Genomic DNA, 19379 nt, shown 5'->3' with positions numbered 1-19379 from the left:
TGTTGAACTGTACTCTGTGGTCAGCAGCTAAGCAATTGTGCATATCGTTGATGCGTACCCACAAAGACCAAGATATTACTGTGGCACAGATGTACCTTTTCTGATGTCACTGAATCTGGCACCAAGCCAAGTAGATATCACGGTCACCAGCGCTACGTGATGTCATCAAGCAGGTTAAAATAGCCAATTGCAATGAAGAATTCTTAGGCAGCAAACCAGGAAGCAAAATGTACTGATTATAGTTCATTTTTCACTCATTTTTATAGACAGCTGCATAAATGACTAGAACATGCACCTTTAGAAGCAAAAATATTATAAACTTGATAAACATTTGAAAAAATAACTACATTAAACAATGCTTTTCTCGCAAAATGAAAATATTTGTCATTAAAGAAATAAAATTAGTTTCAGCAGCAGTAATGACTTAGCACTCAGTTTGAAAACTCAAGTATACCTCATTAACTAGGGATAACATTATTAATGTTCAGTGGGTTCTAAAAACTGATAGGTGTGGGGTTTTCAATTGTACAGTCTGGTGAGAAACAGGGAATCATTGACAGCAACTTCTGGTGTTCAGTATTTACCTGCCAATATCCTGTGAAACTGTTATCAGTTTCACAGGATAATGACAATGAGTTCTGATTGTTTGACCACAGATTTTGAACCAATAATGACAGAAGTGATTACATTTGAGAACCAAGCTAAAATATAGAAGCTTCAGAAGGGAGGTGTTAAAATGTATATAAGATGCAAAGATCAATTGTGAAAACTGACTCGCAGTTAATATAAAATGAAATCCCAAAGTTTCTGTAAGTATGTCAGTAGTAAAAAGCAGGTAGCAAGAGGAGTAAGGCTGATCAGGGTCCAAAAATAAGAATTATATTTAGAGGCAAGAGGCATAGCTGAATGAATACTTTGCATCTGTGTTCACCTTAAAGATAGATGCTGCCTTTGCCATGGTCAAAAATCGCATGATACCAGGTATAGTCCAGCAAGTTTATTTGAAATCTTAAGCTTTTGCGGTGTCACTGCTTCATCAGGTGCACTGAGAGGGCATACAGACACACAGTTGAGAGGCAGAGAGATCAAAGGATCATACAACTGGTGTGAGTTGAGTGAACAAACATAAAATGGCTGATGGAGAACTCTATTAGAAAGGAGACAGAAGTTTTGATTGATTACAGAATCAGTTTCAAGTCACTGCCCCAAGATAATTAAAGGTTTCATTAATGTCTGCCTGACTTTCCAAACTTCCATCAGGCAGAGAGACAAAAGGTGACGTAAAAGATCAGGCACTGAATTGTAGGTATTAGTCCTCATTCAGAATCTTTGTCAGGGTTCTAACCTGGAATCAGGCTGATTTTATTTAGAAAGCAGGAATTTATAAAATGCCACACTGATTGACTGTGACTGCAAATTGTGTTTTTTGCTATTTAAAGGGCATCTTTATGAATAGGATGGGAATAGAGGGATACGGTCCCTAGAAGGCTGGGGAGTTTTAATGGTGACAGGCAGCATATCAGTGCAGGCTTGGAGGGCCGAAGAGCCTGTTCCTTTACTGTAATTTTCTTTGTTCTTTCGTTCGTTGTAAAAATATCTTTTACACACAGAATATAGTTAGTATATACAATGCACTGTGTTGAAGTGTGCTGTAGGTATGTTTATTGAGTCATTCACATAGGTAGTGAACAGTTGCTTAAATGGAACCAATATGCAGCTCTACAGGGAAAGACAGTAGATTAACTTAAATGCCGGAGTTAAATGCTCAGAGAACCAGTGCAGACATAGTTGTCTGAATGGCTTTCCTCCTCACCATAGCAACTGTGTGATTCTGTGAAGAGACACTGTGATTTAGCTGGGATGTTTTCACCCAAATCTGAGCATCTCTGTTCCAAGATGTTTTATTGCTGTTCTGGCTCCATTTGTCTATGGTTGACTTTCAGACCATAGCAAAATTGACCTTATAGTCTAATTTTATGGGAACATACAGCTCAATGCCTTTGTAGTACAGTGCATTTCAACATGTATTAACTTAGCCTGTATAAATTATTTTGAAATAGAATCAACCAATGTTTTAATTCAGTACACTAAGAATTTCTGGTTTCCAGAATTCAGAATTCTCATCACCACCACCGAAATTAGTGGGACGAAAAGTTTAATGCATTGTATAAGTGGCAGGCAATCCACTAGCAACCATTTTGCAATGCTGCTGAAGGTGAATTTCAGTCCGTTTCTCCAGTATACTCCTTTCTCTATTAATTTCATGCATTCAATATTCATTGAAAAGGTGAAATGTGACAATATGTTCTTCTTGTTCACTTTTAATTTAGTTACATTTTATTGTCTTTCTCATTCTTCCAATTCCAGAGAATGAGGAAGTGGCTAATGCTTGTTGGAAGTTGGCTTATTGCTGTTAGCTTTTTACTTTTGGGACCAGCACCTATTTTTCACATCAAGTGGTATGTATTATCTTGCTTTGTTTTCATAAGTTTTTACTTCAGCATTGCTATATTATGATTTGGAATTCATTGCCTGAAAGAATAGTGGAAACTGATCCAGTAATAATTTCAAAAGGAAATTAGATAAAAAGTTGAATGAAAGACAATTTGACGGTCGTAGAGAAAGTAAAGGAGAGTGAATCTAATTCATAGTTTTATTTTGTAAACCTGATGTAGGAATGAAAAATCAAATGGTTTCCTTCTGTTCTTTGAATAATGCAGTACTGTCTTTAAAGGTGGGGAAAACTATACATTCTGCAGTCTGTTTTACTGATCAGGCCATACATGTCAGATAGCATTGTCATGTAAGTATTTAGAAAGTAATTATGACTTTCACTCCATTTAGAAGAACCTTCTCCTGCTAAATATTTTACATCTGGTAACACATAAAGGGTCATAAATTTAGAAGCATAAGAAATAGGAGCATGAGTGAGAAAGGCATTCCTTGAACCTATTCCACTATTCAATAAGAATATGGCTGAACTTGTACATCATCACCATTTTCTCATCATACCTTCACATCATTTGATCTCCATAGTGCCCAAGACATCTGTCATTCCTTAACTCTTGAATATACTCTGACTGAATAGCGACAATCTTCTAACTTAGAGAATTTCAAAGATTCCCAAACCCCTCAGTGCCAAAAAAATCTCATTTCTCTGTCCTAAATCCTTTGTTATGATTCTGTGATCATTGCTTCTAGATTCTGCAGTAAGGGAAAGCAGATTACCCTGTCAAGTCCGTACAAGATCTTATATACTTCAGTAGCTTCACCTCTTTCTTCTCAACTCCAATTAATACAGGGCCAACCTGAATAACCTTTCCCTATAATATTCTTATAATAACATTTTCTTTGCAGTCTCCTTGTGTTCTTTCCAACTTTCTTTCCGATCTAACTTTGTGACATCAGCAATTTAGCAACCATCTATTCAGTCATTTAATATTACAGAAGTTAGATCTTCTTGCAGCAATACTCGTTTTACGCCTTACAGTCATCAGGAAGATTTGTTAGAAACACCAGAGTAAAGGAAAAAAAGGTTTGTTTTTCTCAGCACACACAAGAGGTTGTTTTCCTTTACATTGATATTTCCTTCGCTGATGAGTGCAAGTTGAAGGTCTTAAAAATGTATGCTTTTACAGTAATCCTCAACTTTAGGTCCCTTCATCCAAGTCATTGATACATTGTAAATAGCGAGGCCCCAAAATTGAATCCACTCAACACATTTGGTCAGCGCAAGAATGATCAATTTATGCCTTTTCTCTGTTTCCTATTATCTAACCAATCCTCTCTCATGTCAGTATATTATACCCTACATGGTAAGCTCTTATTTCTGTGCAGTAACCTCTGATGTGGCAGCTTGTTAGATAACTGCTAAAAGTCTAAGTACATCGCATTCATAGACTCCCTCTTATCCATCTACATCCTAATCACTCTGTGTGTTGCACTTAATATTTTTCCACATCTTTGAAAAAATTATACTTTTCCATACCTCTCATCGGGGTGAATAATTTTACATTTCCAAGAATGATGCTCCTTCTTCCTGTAGTTTTAATCATTTTCTGACCTTACAATCTGCAAACAATTGGCAAACCACCTGTAACCAAGACATTTAATTTGGTACTCAGTCATTATAGGTTATTGTTTTTACAGGAGAGGACAGAGCAATTTTTTTAGATCACATTTCAAGTACTAGATGAATGATACCTACCTGGGTCAAAATAGGTACCTTTTTAAGATTCAATTTTATTTGTTTCCTTTGCAGCCGGCTCTGGATGTTGGTTTTGATGCTGGTACTCAGTGGGTTTTCACTCAGTTTGAGTGGAATTCCAGTTTTCCCAGAAATCATCACCTGTGTTTAGTAAGAAATTTTAATTTATGATATTATGTTTTCTACTTTAAAGGATGCTTAGATACTTTTTTTTAATAGTCATGTTTATTGTAACTGAGGAAGGTTTAGCTGACTGAATTTGACAAGAATGATATTTTGCCTCATCAACTCTTCAGATTTGGTCTTTATTTCCATCTTTGTTGTGTTAGACAGCACCTCTTGGCACTCCTGGTTTCCCAACTTCAAGAGGTTTATTATGTCAGTTTTGTCAATGTTTGAATACCTGGCCTGAAAATATGAGCAGTAATTTTTAATATTTACAGTAAAAATTGTAAATCCCTTAAATAGAAAATTAGAAATGCTTAAATAAATATTCATGCTGCTGTCTATCTGTTTAGCTGCTCTGGCCCTGCTGTACATATTAGTTTGTCTAAGTAGTCTGCCAATTTGAGATAAATGACTGACTTTGCCCAATTCAGAACTCGGTGTGCAATTTTCTGTTTTGTCATTGCTCAGAAAAAGAAAGATTTCTTGGTCTGTTAATCTGCACATGCTTACCTATGATGAAAGGTACCAAGCGTGCAGTGTCTGTGTGAACAAATGCTTTTAGTTTAAGATTAATGCCGGGTGCTATTGGGGTGTTGAGACCCTCTGGTTTATTCATTATTAATTCATGGGATGAGGGCATCACTGGCTAGGCAGCATTTATTGCCCATCCCTAATTGCCCAGAGGACAGTTCAAAGTCACCCACACTGGTGACACCAAGGCACCGTGGACAACATTACTTAGCAGAGCTTCCCTCCTCATTTTCACATTGGGCTCTGATCTTGGATTCATGCAGAATTTAGAAAGATCTAACATCAGTAAGAGGCATGAGCACTTCACATTTACTTCACATTGCATTTTATGAAAGCTGGTGCAGCATGGTCATAAATCCAACTGTATCCTAATGCCAACCTGCAGTGAAAGGTAATTTTCAGGACAAATCTGTGAAGTGAACTGAAATGCTTATGAAACAATTAAACACTCTACTTAAGCAAAACTTGCTTGGATAACAGACAGGGAATTTAGTTCCTCACATAGACAAGTAGCTTTACGCGACTATTGATCTTGGGACAGGGGTTTGTGATCACAATATAGGCAGTTGACAATTTATAATAATGTTCTGATCATTTACTCAGGAGAAGCAGTTTAGATATGGTACGATGGTTTATTAGGCAAAGAAAGAAAATAAATGACCTGAGACAGATGCAAATGCTTTACTGATCCTGAAGCTGCTCTCTAAAATGGAGGATTGGAGACAGTGCTGTCCCATGCCCCAGATGTCTTGCAATTTTTTTATAATTGCCTTTGATGGCAGCAGTGTTTTCTTCTCTCCAGTTGACGTAGTGGAAGTTGTGGTCTTCCCCTAAAAGAATGGTGGCTAAGCTCCCGGGATCTTTTTGTTAACCGTCATTTCCCCCCCCCATTCATCTCCGTTGATTGACCCAATTTTTGGGGCCGTAAATGGATCAAGAACTAGAGTGCACAATTTAAACTGTTTTGCAATGAAACACATGTGAGATGAGAAAAAAAACCTTATTGACCTAGTGAGTAGTTAGGGAATGGCCCAGAATTATGGTGGAAGCAGGTTCAATTGAGGCATTCAGGAGGGAAATGGATGATTATTCAAATAGGATCAAAATTTAGGGTAACAGAGATAAGGAAAGAGTGTGGCACTGAGTTAAAATGCTCAGGGAGCCAGTGCTGACATGATGGATTGAATGGCCTTCTTGTGCACCATTACAACTCTGTGATTCTGAGGAAACTTTGGGAACTTGTATTTTCTTCCTCTTTCTGACTGGACGCTGTTGGCACTATCTTGTCTCCTTCAGAGGAAGGAGTGCTTGAGTGAAGTTGAGGCTCCTCATCTCCCTTAGCTTTACTGCTGGTACTGATTACTAATGGCTAAAACAATAGAGTGCATTTCTCAGAGTCATTGTGTTCACTTTGATCCAGGTCACCATGGCAGCCAGTTCCATCGACACATGCAGATAAACACAGGCTGGAGCCAGCATGATTACTAATAACATTGGTTGACTCCTTTAAATTTCAATTCAGATTTGAGTGTCTCTAACAAGCTTATCTGCTGTTACTGATTTCTGGATTTTTAAAATTTAAATTTCACTGTCTGAACTCATGTTCCGAGAATATTGACCTGACTGTCTGAATTTACTGGTCCAGTGACATCATCACCTCTCCTGAAATTAACTTGCATTTGGAATGCTGATTGAGAAGATTGAGACTACTTGATGACTTATTACACCAAAATTTTTATATACAGAAGCATACCAATGAACAGATTCTAATGACCTAGTAAGATTTCATTGTAATAACTGACATAGAATTTCACCTTTTCATCTAGTGAGAATGGATTTGAAGAGGGACTTGGTACGTTAGGTCTAGTGTCTGGAGTGTTTGCAGCATGGTGGTGTCTTGGGTATGTATCTGCATTTTGTTTATATGTAGAAATGTATTTAATTTCCTGGGTTAGTATTTTAGTAGTTTTGGTGTATCTAATGTTGGGTATCCAGTATTTTTATATCTTAGATATAATGGGAACTGCAGATGCTGGGGGTGGCTATGGGCACCCACATGGGCCCCAGCTATGCCTGCCTCTTTGTAGTTTACGTGGAACAGTCCCTCTTCCGCACCTACACAGGCCCCAAACCCCACCTCTTCCTCCGGTACATTGATGACTGTATCGGCGCCACCTCCTGCTCCCCAGAGGAGCTCGAACAGTTCATCCACTTCACCAACACCTTCCACCCCAACCTTCAGTTCACCTGGGCCATCTCCAGCACATCCCTCACCTTCCTGGACCTCTCAGTCTCCATCTCAGGCAACCAGCTTGTAACTGATGTCCATTTCAAGCCCACCGACTCCCACAGCCACCTAGAATACACCTCCTCCCATCCACCCTCCTGCAAAAATTCCATCCCCTATTCCCAATTCCTCCGCCTCCGCCGCATCTGCTCCCACGATAAGACATTCCACTCCCGCACATCCCAGATGTCCAAGTTCTTTAAGGACCGCAACTTTCCCCCCACAGTGATCAAGAACGCCCTTGACCGCGTCTCCCGTATTCCCCGCAACACATCCCTCACACCCCGCCCCCGCCACAACCGCCCCAAGAGGATCCCCCTCGTTCTCACACACCACCCTACCAACCTCCGGATACAACGCATTATCCTCCGACACTTCCACCATTTACAATCCGACCCCACCACCCAAGACATTTTTCCATCCCCTCCCCTGTCTGCTTTCCGGAGAGACCACTCTCTCCGTGACTCCCTTGTTCGCTCCACACTGCCCTCCAACCCCACCACACCCGGCACCTTCCCCTGCAACCGCAGGAAATGCTACACTTGTCCCCACACCTCCTCCCTCACCCCCAGCCCAGGCCCCAAGATGACATTCCACATTAAGCAGAGGTTCACCTGCACATCTGCCAATGTGGTATACTGCATCCACTGTACCCGGTGCGGCTTCCTCTACTTTGGGAAACCAAGCGGAGGCTTGGGGACCGCTTTGCAGAACACCTCTGCTCAGTTCGCAACAAACAACTGCACCTCCCAGTCGCAAACCATTTCCACTCCCCCTCCCATTCTCTAGATGACATGTCCATCATGGGCCTCCTGCACTGCCACAATGATGCCACCCGAAGGTTGCAGGAACAGCAACTCATATTCCGCCTGGGAACCCTGCAGCCATATGGTATCAATGTGGACTTCACCAGTTTCAAAATCTCCCCTTCCCCTACTGCATCCCTAAACCAGCCCAGTTCGTCCCCTCCCCCCACTGCACCACACAACCAGCCGAGCTCTTCCCCCCCACCCACTGCATCCCAAAACCAGTCCAACCTGTCTCTGCCTCCCTAACCGGTTCTTCCTCTCACCCATCCCTTCCTCCCACCCCAAGCCGCACCCCCAGCTACCTACTAACCTCATCCCACCTCCTTGACCTGTCCATCTTCCCTGAACAGACCTATCCCCTCCCTACCTCCCCACCTACACTCTCTCCACCTATCTTCTTTACTCTCCATCTTCGGTCCGCCTCCCCCTCTCTCCCTATTTATTCCAGTTCCCTCTCCCCATCCCCCTCTCTGATGAAGGGTCTAGGCCCGAAACGTCAGCTTTTGTGCTCCTGAGATGCTGCTTGGCCTGCTGTGTTCATCCAGCCTCACTTTTTATATCTTAGTCATTTCTGTTTCAAGTTCTTCAGCTCAATGTGCTCAAATAACCCAAAGTAATACTTGAGCTTTTGTAGCTAGATGTGCTGGCTAGTCAAATCAAGAGGAAAAATACTAGCTCAATGTTTGGGGAAGGAGTAGAACTCAGATGTGATATTAAGAGTAACCACTCGGTAAACTGGATAATTTAAGAAGAGATTCTTGGAGCTGGGATGACTGTTATAGACCACCGTTTAAATATATTTTTTAAATTGTGACAGCAGATGTGAAGGAACATGCTCCAGGAAGGGCTTGTTACATGAAAATTTTTAATAAATAAGTGTATGTACTTCATTAAGACAAGTTCTAGCCATACAATGCATGCATTCAAATATCATTTTTAAATTGTGTTGGTGTTACTTATTCTGACTCCTGCTAAAACAGTCTAGCTGTTTATGCATAAAGAATATTGTATTATGAAACAATATATTGGATCCATTTAATTTTGGTCTGGCGTTTAGTAAATTTGGAAGGTTTATTTACTGCAGTATTTTGGTTTGTACCCAAGTTGCTGGCTCAAACTAGTGTTCTAAATAATGCCTCAAATTATACCAATTGTATATAATTAATTTCACAATTTTAAGCAAGTGGAGATACCTATGGACAGCTATTTCATACTTTTGTATCTACTCACTGACATTGATCCAAGTGTGAAGAAGCAAAAATATGCAAGGAAACAGTCTTGCAACACAGCTGTTACCCAGTGCTTGTAACTAACCCAAAAATTGCACCCCCAGGTTTGTAGATATGACTGTTGCTGCTGGTGCACATCACAAGCTTTGATTTTAAGATTTAACTTTAATATTAAACTACATGAGTATAATATGGCCGTCTCAGCTCGAAGTCCTTGGAGCTGACACATTGACCTCCTAGAAGACAAGGTACTGCTGGAGATAATACAGGTTATGAACAGAAAGTTATAAACTTTACAATGGTACAAAATAGTTCTCATGGATCAAAACTAGTTTTTTTTTCCTCTTTTAAATCAGGTCATTTGTAGGACCAATGCTGGGTGGATACCTATATGAAAAATTGGGTTTTGAGTGGGCTGCAGCCATACAAGGAAGCTTGCCACTGTTTTTTGTAAGTCAACACAATGTGGATAATGCATACTATATTGAGAGTCAAAACCCTAAGCCACCATTTTAAAAATAAAATTCCAAATCCAAGGTCTCTTCAATAATCCCCATCTGTAATTTTCTTTTCTTCTATCTTCAGGGTTCCCTGCTGGGTTTGTACTTTATAGTGGTAACATTTCACAAAAGGAGGTTTGTACTTGTATTTTCATTCTGTTAAATTTAAAAGAATGCTGTGATGTAGAGTGAATGAAGGAATGGTGACATTTTAGAACAGGCAAGAATGATTACACAGCATATACAACAGAAATAGGCCATTCAGTCGATGCAAGTATTTATGCTGTGCTCAAGCTTCCTCCTATCTTTCCTCATCTAAATATACCATTGTAACCATCTATTTCCTTCTCCCTCGTCTGCTTATCCAGTTTTCCCTTGTAGGCATCCTTATTATTTCTTCAACCACTCTCTGTAGTAACAGTCTTCACATCCTCAACCCTCTTTTGAGTAGGGAAACAGGAACAGGATTCAGCCCATTGAGTCTGCCCCACTAACTTTTACATGGCTGATCATCTCCTTCATGCCATTTTCCCACAGAATCTCCATATACCTTAATGTCATTTAGCTTCCAGACATCTCTCGATTTCTGCCTTGAGCGTGCTCAATGATAGAACTTCCACAGTCCTATGAGGTAAAGAATTTACTTCTGAATTTCCAACTGGGTTTTAATAGAACATTATACATTAACCTAGGTGAGTGTAGTTCAAGCAACACTCCAGATAATTCCATCCATGACAAAGCGGTCCACTTGAATGATGGATAACCAAGGTGTAGAGCTGGAATGACACAGCAGGCCAAGCAGCATCAGAAGAGCAGGAAAGCTGACGTTTCGGGCCTAGACCCTGCTTCAGAAACACTTCACTGACACTCCCTTCATGATCAATGCACAATGGCAGCAGTATGTATTATCTCCAGGATGCAATTGTAACCCAACAAGCCACCTTCAACTGCACCTCCCAAATTTGCATCCAGCCAGCAGACCAATTAAGGGAGAATGGGCTGAAAAGCATTACCATATCTATATGACACTTTATCTCGACTTAGAACAATAACAGTGCCCCTTCATCATCACCTTAGTTAAAATCCTCGACTTCCTGTGTCTAACAGCCCGTTGGATGTACCTTCATTATAGAAACTGCTTCATTTCAAGAAGCCCACTCATCAACACCTTCACAAGGGCATTTCAGGACTGGAAATAGTGACATTTCCATTCTGAGTGATTTAATCAGTGAATGAATAATAGTCTTCCTGTGTTATTATACACCTGCTTTAACAATGTATGAGGAAAAAAAAAGTTAACATTAAATTACGTCACTGTTTTTGTGTTATTTGAGTTTGTTAAACTTGTACTTTAATGACTGCAAGACATAGAATGGGAGTATGGGTTGATTAGTGAGTGATTGGCACATGCTTCAAATTAAATTGACCACTGAAAAGTTGATATTGCACTTGGTTTAGTAGATATCTGCTGTTATTCGAATATTTAAATAACATTCAATATCTGGATCAGACAAGCAAACCACCTTATTATGTGTTCACATAGGATTTTTTTTCGTTAAGTAGTGGATTGTGTTTTTTTTATCTTTAAGAACAAAATCTTCACATCCTAATAATTCTGTATGAAAACATAATTGTCTTCAATTAAATAATGATGTAAATTGTTATGTTTATGTAGGTCGGTCTCTGGGATACACACCAATGAAGAACGAGCACCACTGATACCAAATTGAATTTGGACATTTAATGGGTTTGAATGGACTACAATTCTCTTTCACACAACCTTTAGACATCCTTGTGTTTCAAATAGTCTTTACTAACTCAGTCTTTACATAACTCAGTTTGTGGGTTTAAATATTTTAATTTTTTATATTAATTCTGCAATTTGCCTGTAATAGATTAAAATGAATTTTATATTATTATCATCAAATATAGTATATCAGGGTGGCACAGTTGATCACTGGTTAGCACTGCAGCCTCACAGTGCAGAGACGGGTTCGATTCCTCCCTGATGCAGCTGTCTGTCTGTCTGGAGTTTGCACATTCTCCTTGTATCTGCATGGGTTTCCTCCCACAGTCCAAGATGCACAGGTTAGGTGGATTGGCCAGGCCAAATTGCCCATGTTTAGGCTAGTTGGGTTAGCTGTGAGAAATGCAACAGCATTGGGGTGGGTTTAGGTGTGATACTTTTAGAGGGATGGTGTGGACTTGATAGGCTGAATTCCACACTTGAGCGATTCTGATTCTGATGTCAAGCAGTGTTCTGTTGTAGAAATCATGATTTTTAATTGTTCAGGATAATAAATACAATTTCCTTCTGTCGATTTCATGTAATTTGATGATCCTGATCACAATTTTCTTGTCACTAATAAAGTAATAAAACCACTAGTTTTTTTTTATTTTGAACTCATTCTCTTCATTCCTGTATTTTTAGTTGTTGAGCATGTTGCCAAAATATAATGATGAAAGTAGGATTTTTAACAGCTTTGTTAGAATGCCACAAAACTAACTATATCCTGTTTCTCTTGCACAATGAAGAAAAAGCCTCAGTGTGCATCTACCAAAGTACATTTTAATATCTAAAATAACAACTAGATTTGACAAGGTCAGACCTCTTTATCCAAGGTGCCGTTGTAAAATTTATTAGAAAACTTTTAATGGTTTCCAAGACCACAATTTGAAAATGTCTGCTTGGCGAAGAAAAACTTTAATCTGTCAAGGCCATGAATATTCCTGAGGGGAAGAAAGGGATGTTGAATTAAACAGAAAATGTTGAAAATGTAAAACAGCCCTGTCACAATGTAAAGAGGGTGAGGTTGATGTTTTTTTCCAAATTGACATCTGATTAAAAGCCCCAGTATAGGATTGAACACAACAAAGATGTTTGAAAAGACGGTAATTTTGTGTTTGAAGTTTGGAAGAAATAATGTGCTGAGATGTTTCTGGTTTCTGTTTTATGCGACAAATGGCAAAAATGCTGATGGTTAAAACCAATTGTGATAATTGAATCTCATTCCAAAAAGAATAGATAGTATCTTTTCTCTGTAACTTTCAAAAACTAAGAGGTGTGTACAACAAAAGTAAAACTGTAAATATAAGCAATCTGAAATAAGTGTCAGAGGTGCGGCAAATCTAACAGCTGCAACAACAGCCAAGTTAAAGCTTGCATGTTAATTTACTCTCTTAAAGCTTGATACTGCCCTCTTCATTGAGTTTGAAATTATGCCAAAGATTTTCAAACCAGGGTCATTAATAGATGTCAAAAGAGAATGACTAAAAGGGATTCCTGTGTAACACCATTGTATACTGTTCTCCAGACTGAAGAACAATTTCATCTCTGTTCTCAACAGCCTGTTTTAACACTAAACCTTTTAACTCAGACTGTAAAGTGTCACACCATTGGACGAGCAGAAATTTCCTCCAACTAAATATTGGGAAGACTAAGATCATTCAGGTCCTTATCACAAACTGTTACCTCACCATCGATTCAATCCTTCTTCCTGGTCATTGTGTAAGGCTGAATTGGACTGTTTACAGCCACAGCATTACTCTTGACCCCAAGTGATCTACCAGCCTCATGTTCACACCATTGCTACGACCATCTATTTCCACTTTTGTAATATCACCTAACTCCACCATTACCTCTACGCTTGACTATAACGTCGTACCTGGTCAGCGTCTGTAAGCTCAAGATCGTTCAAAATTCTGCATGTCATTTTTGCAGCAAATTTTATTCAGCCCGGTGTTCACTGGTTTGCATTAGTTTCTAGTTAATTAAGGTCCTGATTTTAAAATTTTCATGTAAATCAAATCTCCAGAACATAAATCCCTTTTTCTGTCTGTCAGATCTCCTCAATTTCTTGAACAGTTTCTGTATGTATTTAAAATTTATGCAGTATTTTGCTTTTATTTAAAAATCTCATCTTCATTTTCAAATTCCTCCAAGGCCTAACCCCTCCCTTTTCTTTAAACACTTTTGCTTTATTTTCAGTTCCAATTTTCTGTCTGCATTCCATAGCCTTTGACTTGTCTAAAGTTAATTGATCAAGCAATATGGAGCAAAGGCAAATGAGTGATGCTGATGTACAGTTCAGCCATTATTCAATGAATGGCAGAGAAAAACATTCCCTTCTATTTTCTGGTGAACAATGTTGCTCTCTTTTATACTTAAGTATTTGTTATTTACTGGTTGAGAGTTATCTAACTAAACAAATTAAGTTTTCTCCCAATTTACATGGTATTAAACAAAAATTGAAAAATGGGTACCACGGTAGACCTAACCAAAGCAAGTAATTGAAGTTCAGGTACAGATCAGCCATTATTCACTGACGGAAAAAAAAGACACTTTTTCAAAAATTCAAAAGCATCCAATAGAACTGTTTAGGGGTGCAAAGAGGTATCTTGATTGGTGTATATTCTATGTAACTATGAAGTAGCCACCGAGAAACACCATTCAGCCCATCTAGTCCATGCTGGTGTTAACGTTCGACTCCACCATCTACCCATCTTCTCTCACGACTCCACCAGAACAACTTTCTATTCTCTCCTTCCATGCATGCTTATCTGGCTTCCTATGAAATGTGTCTATTTGCTTCAACCATTTTATTTCACCATTATTTAGACAAAGAAGCTTTTTCTCAATTATGAGCATCATTAATATGGGATTGGAGTTACACATAGGCCAGGCTACAAATGTCCTAAGGATAATGATGAATGACTTAGGTTAGGTTGTTGGATGCCTGATAACTAATTCATTGATGTGAGCTTTTTAAAAGGGTACCTAAATTTACATACTGCCATGATCCAAATTACTGAACTGCTAATGCAGTAGTATAACCACAAAAATGTCCATACCCATAACCTATATGCCACCCCTTCCACACTGGTCTGACCTGCAGTTGATAGGTTAGCAAGGAAATTGGCCATCATTTACGTGTGTTAGGGCAGCTAAGCATCAGGCAACCCTGATCCACTGTACAGCGTGGTGAGTAACATAAAACTTGGTTGCGTTAACAGGGATTTGTAGGTAATCTTCACAGTGTCACATATTATCTCCATTGTTATACATTCTGCTGTCAGGTAGTACAGCTGAAGAGAATCCAGCACATTGAGCAATCAGGTGGAAATTTCAACTTTGAGATAGTAAGAACTTCTGATGCTGGTGTCAGAGATGACAGCAGGCAAAAGCAGCATCAGAGGAGCAGTATGCACAGAAGATACTTTTGGATTGTTCACACAATGGAAAGGATTTGCTACCTCTGATTTTACACTTGTGCTTGAGTTTAAAGTACCATTGTGGATGTTTATGGGCCAAAGAGTCAATGGTGCAGGATGGATATGGGACTCACATGCTGACCAAATGTGTGGGGCACTGTCAAATAAGTCATGCTGGCAAGACAATCTAAGTTTTGCTATTTCCTTTGTAACCGAATTTATTGGATTCAAATGTGCAACCTAGCCTGGGAACATTTAAATTATGCATCCTAGAAGTTGTTAACACATTACCACTAACATTCCATTTCAGCATTCCTTAGATCACAGAAGCAATGAGGGAAGTTCAAACCATCTTAATGAAAAGCCGCAATATCATGTCCATACAAGTTTCCAATCAGGGATCTCCTGGTAAAACAATTCATAGCTCAGTGATATTGCATTTTTTCATACATTTTGCAGATTTCACCCAATATCAATGCAAATTAAGGTGCAACTTAGTTCATATTTTCCAGATTAGCAACGTTGCCAAGTGCATACATCATATTGCAAGATTCAAAAGTGCTGAACTCACTTCAAAGAAAATTGAAGAGAGCTGACGATTGATTTATTGCTTTTTACTTTCTCAGGCAACTTTTAAATTTTATTCTAAATTGCAGGAGATTTGCTCACTTGTAATTTTGAAATGAGAGTAATGATGTTCAAATTGCTGCTCCAAGCAAAAAGACAAGCTCCTTTCCCCAATGAGTTGATCCGCTCTTGAACTACACTGAACAAAACTGCTGCAAGATCACTGCTCCTTCTGGCTAAGCTTTAAGAAAACAAGTTGGCTAATATTTTTCCATCACATGCCTGCCATGCAATGTTGAATTTATTACTGTTTAGCAACTGTTCTCACATCTTTCATTAAGGAAGAGCAGGTCTTCTATCATTCAAGCTTGAACTGTTTCCAGTTCTTCCCCAATCTAATGTGTCTCGGAAAACAAAAACTAGTAACTCAAATCGCTATATCTTCAGTTTCTGATGTGGTTGAATTGAAATGCTTTTTTAAACAAAGTTTCCAATTCTAATATGGTATACTACAGATAATCTAGAATCACCCCCTTTACCTATAAATGTATCAGTGTTTCATTAGTAGCGAATTTGTACGTACCAGATGTTTGCACTGTCCAAGGAGGATCACTGCAGGAGGACCTGAGCAATATCCTTCTGACCTCAGAGGCAACAAGTATGAACTATGCCACCAAGACAAAACAAACATCTGAAATATATCAACAAAATGACATGCAGCCCGTTTCAGCCAAGGATTGTTGTCAAGGAGAATAGAATTGGTGGCAATAAAAGCACAAGCACATTGTTCTTCCTCAAGCGATTTTGTTTTGAAATGAAGCATTCTTATGACTCAAGCAGTACAGCTCAAAGTTTAACTGAAGTCAACATCAAATTCTACAGAATATTTGAATAGAAAAGCAAATACACTTTAAAAGGTTTTTATTATAAAAATAAAGTTACAAAAGTGAAATCAAGATCTTATTAATTTAAATTGTGCAGGGGCAGAACCATGCCTTAACTAAGAATACTATTTTTATATAATGCAGCTAGCCCGAGCAGTTTACACTCCAACAAATGAATACTTCTTTAGCATTAGAACAGACAATATACAAATCATTGGATGAACATAAGGATACCGAATAATCAAGACAGTGAACAGAGAGAACTTAAGGACACTATTTAAGACACATTTACAGAAATGCAGGACTAAAAATGAAAACCTGAAGTAAACTGCAGCAAATGCAAACCTTTTACAATTTTTGACCTAAAGAACAAAAAATGGCAAAAAGCAGGAAAACAGATTCCTCCTAGTAGTTGACCAGGGTAGCATGCTTTGCAGGTAAGAGAGCAATAAATGTAGATTAGTCAATCTATACAATTGTAGAACTCACTCTACCTATCCCATCTTACTCTAGAATGGTAAACTAAGTTTTCCCTCTTAACCCAGAGACTGCAGCCAATTGCAGCATCCTAATCTTCACCTCTGCCATATTAAAACTATCACTGTAAAATTTATTCTAGTTGAATATGCATAATGAGGACTGTCATGGCAACCATTTCTCAATTTTCTTTCAACACAATGTAAATGGGGAGAAAACTTAATTTGAGATTTATTCGGTTGGTTAAACCACTCCACAACCAGCACTTGGAAAAGTCAGCAACACAATTAACAAGAAAGTGGAGAGAATATTTGGACCTCAACATCACTTGCTTTTGTTCGATAGATTCATTGTTAGACAAAGCAGTCAAAGGCTATGGGACGTAAGGAGAAAATTGAAAGAGACCACAACCAAATAAGCCATCATCATCCTGAATGACGAAGCAGGTTACTACAGCAAGGTGGCCTACTGCTGCTAAAATCCTATTTACATCTGTTACAAAAATCTCATATCTGAATCTTTAAAATGTTCATTCATCTAGCATTCAAAGTCTTTCAATAGGACAGAAATATGTTTCATTCAAAAGGTTATAGAAATCTGGAACACATTCAAGGCTATGGGCCTACTGCTGTAAAGGGACTGATACAGATTTAGTGCAGCTCTGGTGGTACAGACTTGATAGACACAGAAGAAGCCCTGCAGCCTATGATTCTATCCTTCAAGGAAGAAACTGGTACTTACTTCAAAAAGGTCAAAACACAAATAGGACAAAACTAATGAATGAAATGCTGCTTCTACTTTCATTGAGTGTTAGAAGAAGTGCTATGTGAGTGATTTTTTCCCCCATATATTTGGTAAGTCAGCACCAAATCATGAGACGATTTATCAAGATTGTTTCATCAGCATTTGAGATTTCAGTATTCAGTAGCTGCCACTCTGATTTCAACTACTACCCATTGCTTGGCATTAGCTGTTTCATACAATGTTGCACTGGCAATCAGAATGAACTTGCAGGCTTTTCCCATACATGAGAGCTCATTAACTTATACCATCTCAAGATGTTGCAATCACTTTATCTTCAAGCAAAACCTTTGACTATTTGCTTTTTTTGTTAAAGTACCACCAAATTTTCCTGTTGCACAATCCCTCAAATTTCTCAAACTCTTAATTTTAATACTTATTCTGGAAAAGCCCTGTAACTACAAGCCTAAAAGAAATAGTAAACTATTATTCTAACTATCTGTAACACCGAACAAATCCATCTAACACTTTAAGAGCCCAGTCCTCAATCTAATAGTGTCAGAGCGATCTGTAAAGTTGGTTTTGAATGGGGAAATATCAGGCACCTGTAAGGTGAAAATATAAAAAGATGTATGTATTAGGGAATTTTAGCATTGAGGCCAAGCAAGACATCTAAGCTATTCCAACTGTTCTTGCATCAAACATTAGACACATTTTCTCACATGATACAAAAAGAAACATAGAAAAATTAAAAAGTAACCTTTACTTTTCACATTGAAACCTAGCAAAAATAAATTACAATAATTAGTCTCCACAGTTTGAAACATACTTAACATATGTCAGTAAATTTCAAAAACTTGTATTTATAATATTAACAAATTTACAGCATTCTATTTAACATTTATATAAAAACAGGTGTGAATGCAAAGCTTCAAAAATGTTTCAAACCTGCTTTGAAAGGTATTCACAAAAATATAAACTGCATTATGTACAAATACACATTTTATACTTTTACAGACTATTAATTTGACAGTACCCTTCAGTGAACACATTGTGATACCTGGTCAAGTGTTGGTAATGCAGACAAATGTACGCAGAAATACAGCAAGAACAAAGAATGTATTTAAATAAACTTGAGATAAACAATTCACTTCCATTGAAACTTAAATAGAAACAAATTATGGCATTTAAGATACATTTTATTGAGCTTGCTGTGAAGTTAACTTTAATGAGCCCAGTGCAAAATGTTAATTTTCAGGGTTAAAGGTGACAGGATTAAGTGTGAAGGTCATTCCTGTAGGTGCGTGCCATTCTGAAATATGTCTCTATAAAACAATGCTTCAGAGATGCAAACGCAGGAAACATTTCCAAGTTTAACAGTTTAAAAAAAAGCACTGGAAATGACATTTGTGGATTATTTGTCAGTCAACTCTGTGGCTTAATATTTCTTCTCCAAAATTGTTTTAACGCTTTCAGCAGGACAGAAATACAAAGCATAGATGCACAATTTTTCAGTTGTTCATGTGTTCAGACTTTTTGAATAGTTTCATCAAACGATGGAACCGTTCCGAAACCTGAAAAGAAAACAAATTGTGAATAATATTTGCTGGGAATAACTGTTTTATTAGATTCCTGTGAAGTACCCCAGGAACATTTTAATATGTCAAAGATGCTTGGTAACTACAAGTTGCTGTTTTTGCTCTGTCAAACCCCTTCACAATTCAGGTAATTGACAATTCATCTGTTAACAGTTTTTCTAGTAAAGTTG

The 19379-nt window shown here is 38.2% G+C and overlaps 2 protein-coding genes across 11 annotated transcripts in view; one reads left to right on the top strand and one right to left on the bottom strand.

The window, feature by feature from the left end:
• slc18b1 (solute carrier family 18 member B1) overlaps positions 1–12108 on the top strand; it is a 41514-nt gene extending 29406 nt beyond the window's left edge. For 8 of the 9 annotated variants that reach the window (XM_048530644.1, XM_048530646.2, XM_048530643.2 and 5 more), the window contains 6 exons: positions 2368–2459; positions 4262–4357; positions 6733–6807; positions 9588–9681; positions 9817–9866; positions 11407–12108. In XM_048530644.1, the coding sequence (XP_048386601.1) occupies positions 2368–2459; positions 4262–4357; positions 6733–6807; positions 9588–9681; positions 9817–9866; positions 11407–11461 (462 nt within the window). In that variant the 3' untranslated portion in view covers positions 11462–12108. The remainder of the gene's footprint in view (positions 1–2367; positions 2460–4261; positions 4358–6732; positions 6808–9587; positions 9682–9816; positions 9867–11406) is intronic. The other variant, XM_059645289.1, reaches the window with a different exon arrangement.
• Positions 12109–16461: 4353 nt separating this feature from the next.
• The window catches only part of casp8ap2 (caspase 8 associated protein 2), a 44080-nt gene continuing 41162 nt past the window's right edge, over positions 16462–19379 (bottom strand). For both annotated transcript variants that reach the window (XM_048531148.2, XM_059645287.1), the window contains one exon: positions 16462–19185. In XM_048531148.2, coding sequence (XP_048387105.2) covers positions 19123–19185 — 63 coding nt within the window. In that variant the 3' untranslated portion in view covers positions 16462–19122. The remainder of the gene's footprint in view (positions 19186–19379) is intronic.

Source organism: Stegostoma tigrinum, chromosome 4, assembly GCF_030684315.1.
Source record: "Stegostoma tigrinum isolate sSteTig4 chromosome 4, sSteTig4.hap1, whole genome shotgun sequence".
Classification (NCBI taxonomy): domain Eukaryota; kingdom Metazoa; phylum Chordata; class Chondrichthyes; order Orectolobiformes; family Stegostomatidae; genus Stegostoma; species Stegostoma tigrinum.
This window is presented reverse-complemented; position numbering and strand designations above follow the sequence as displayed.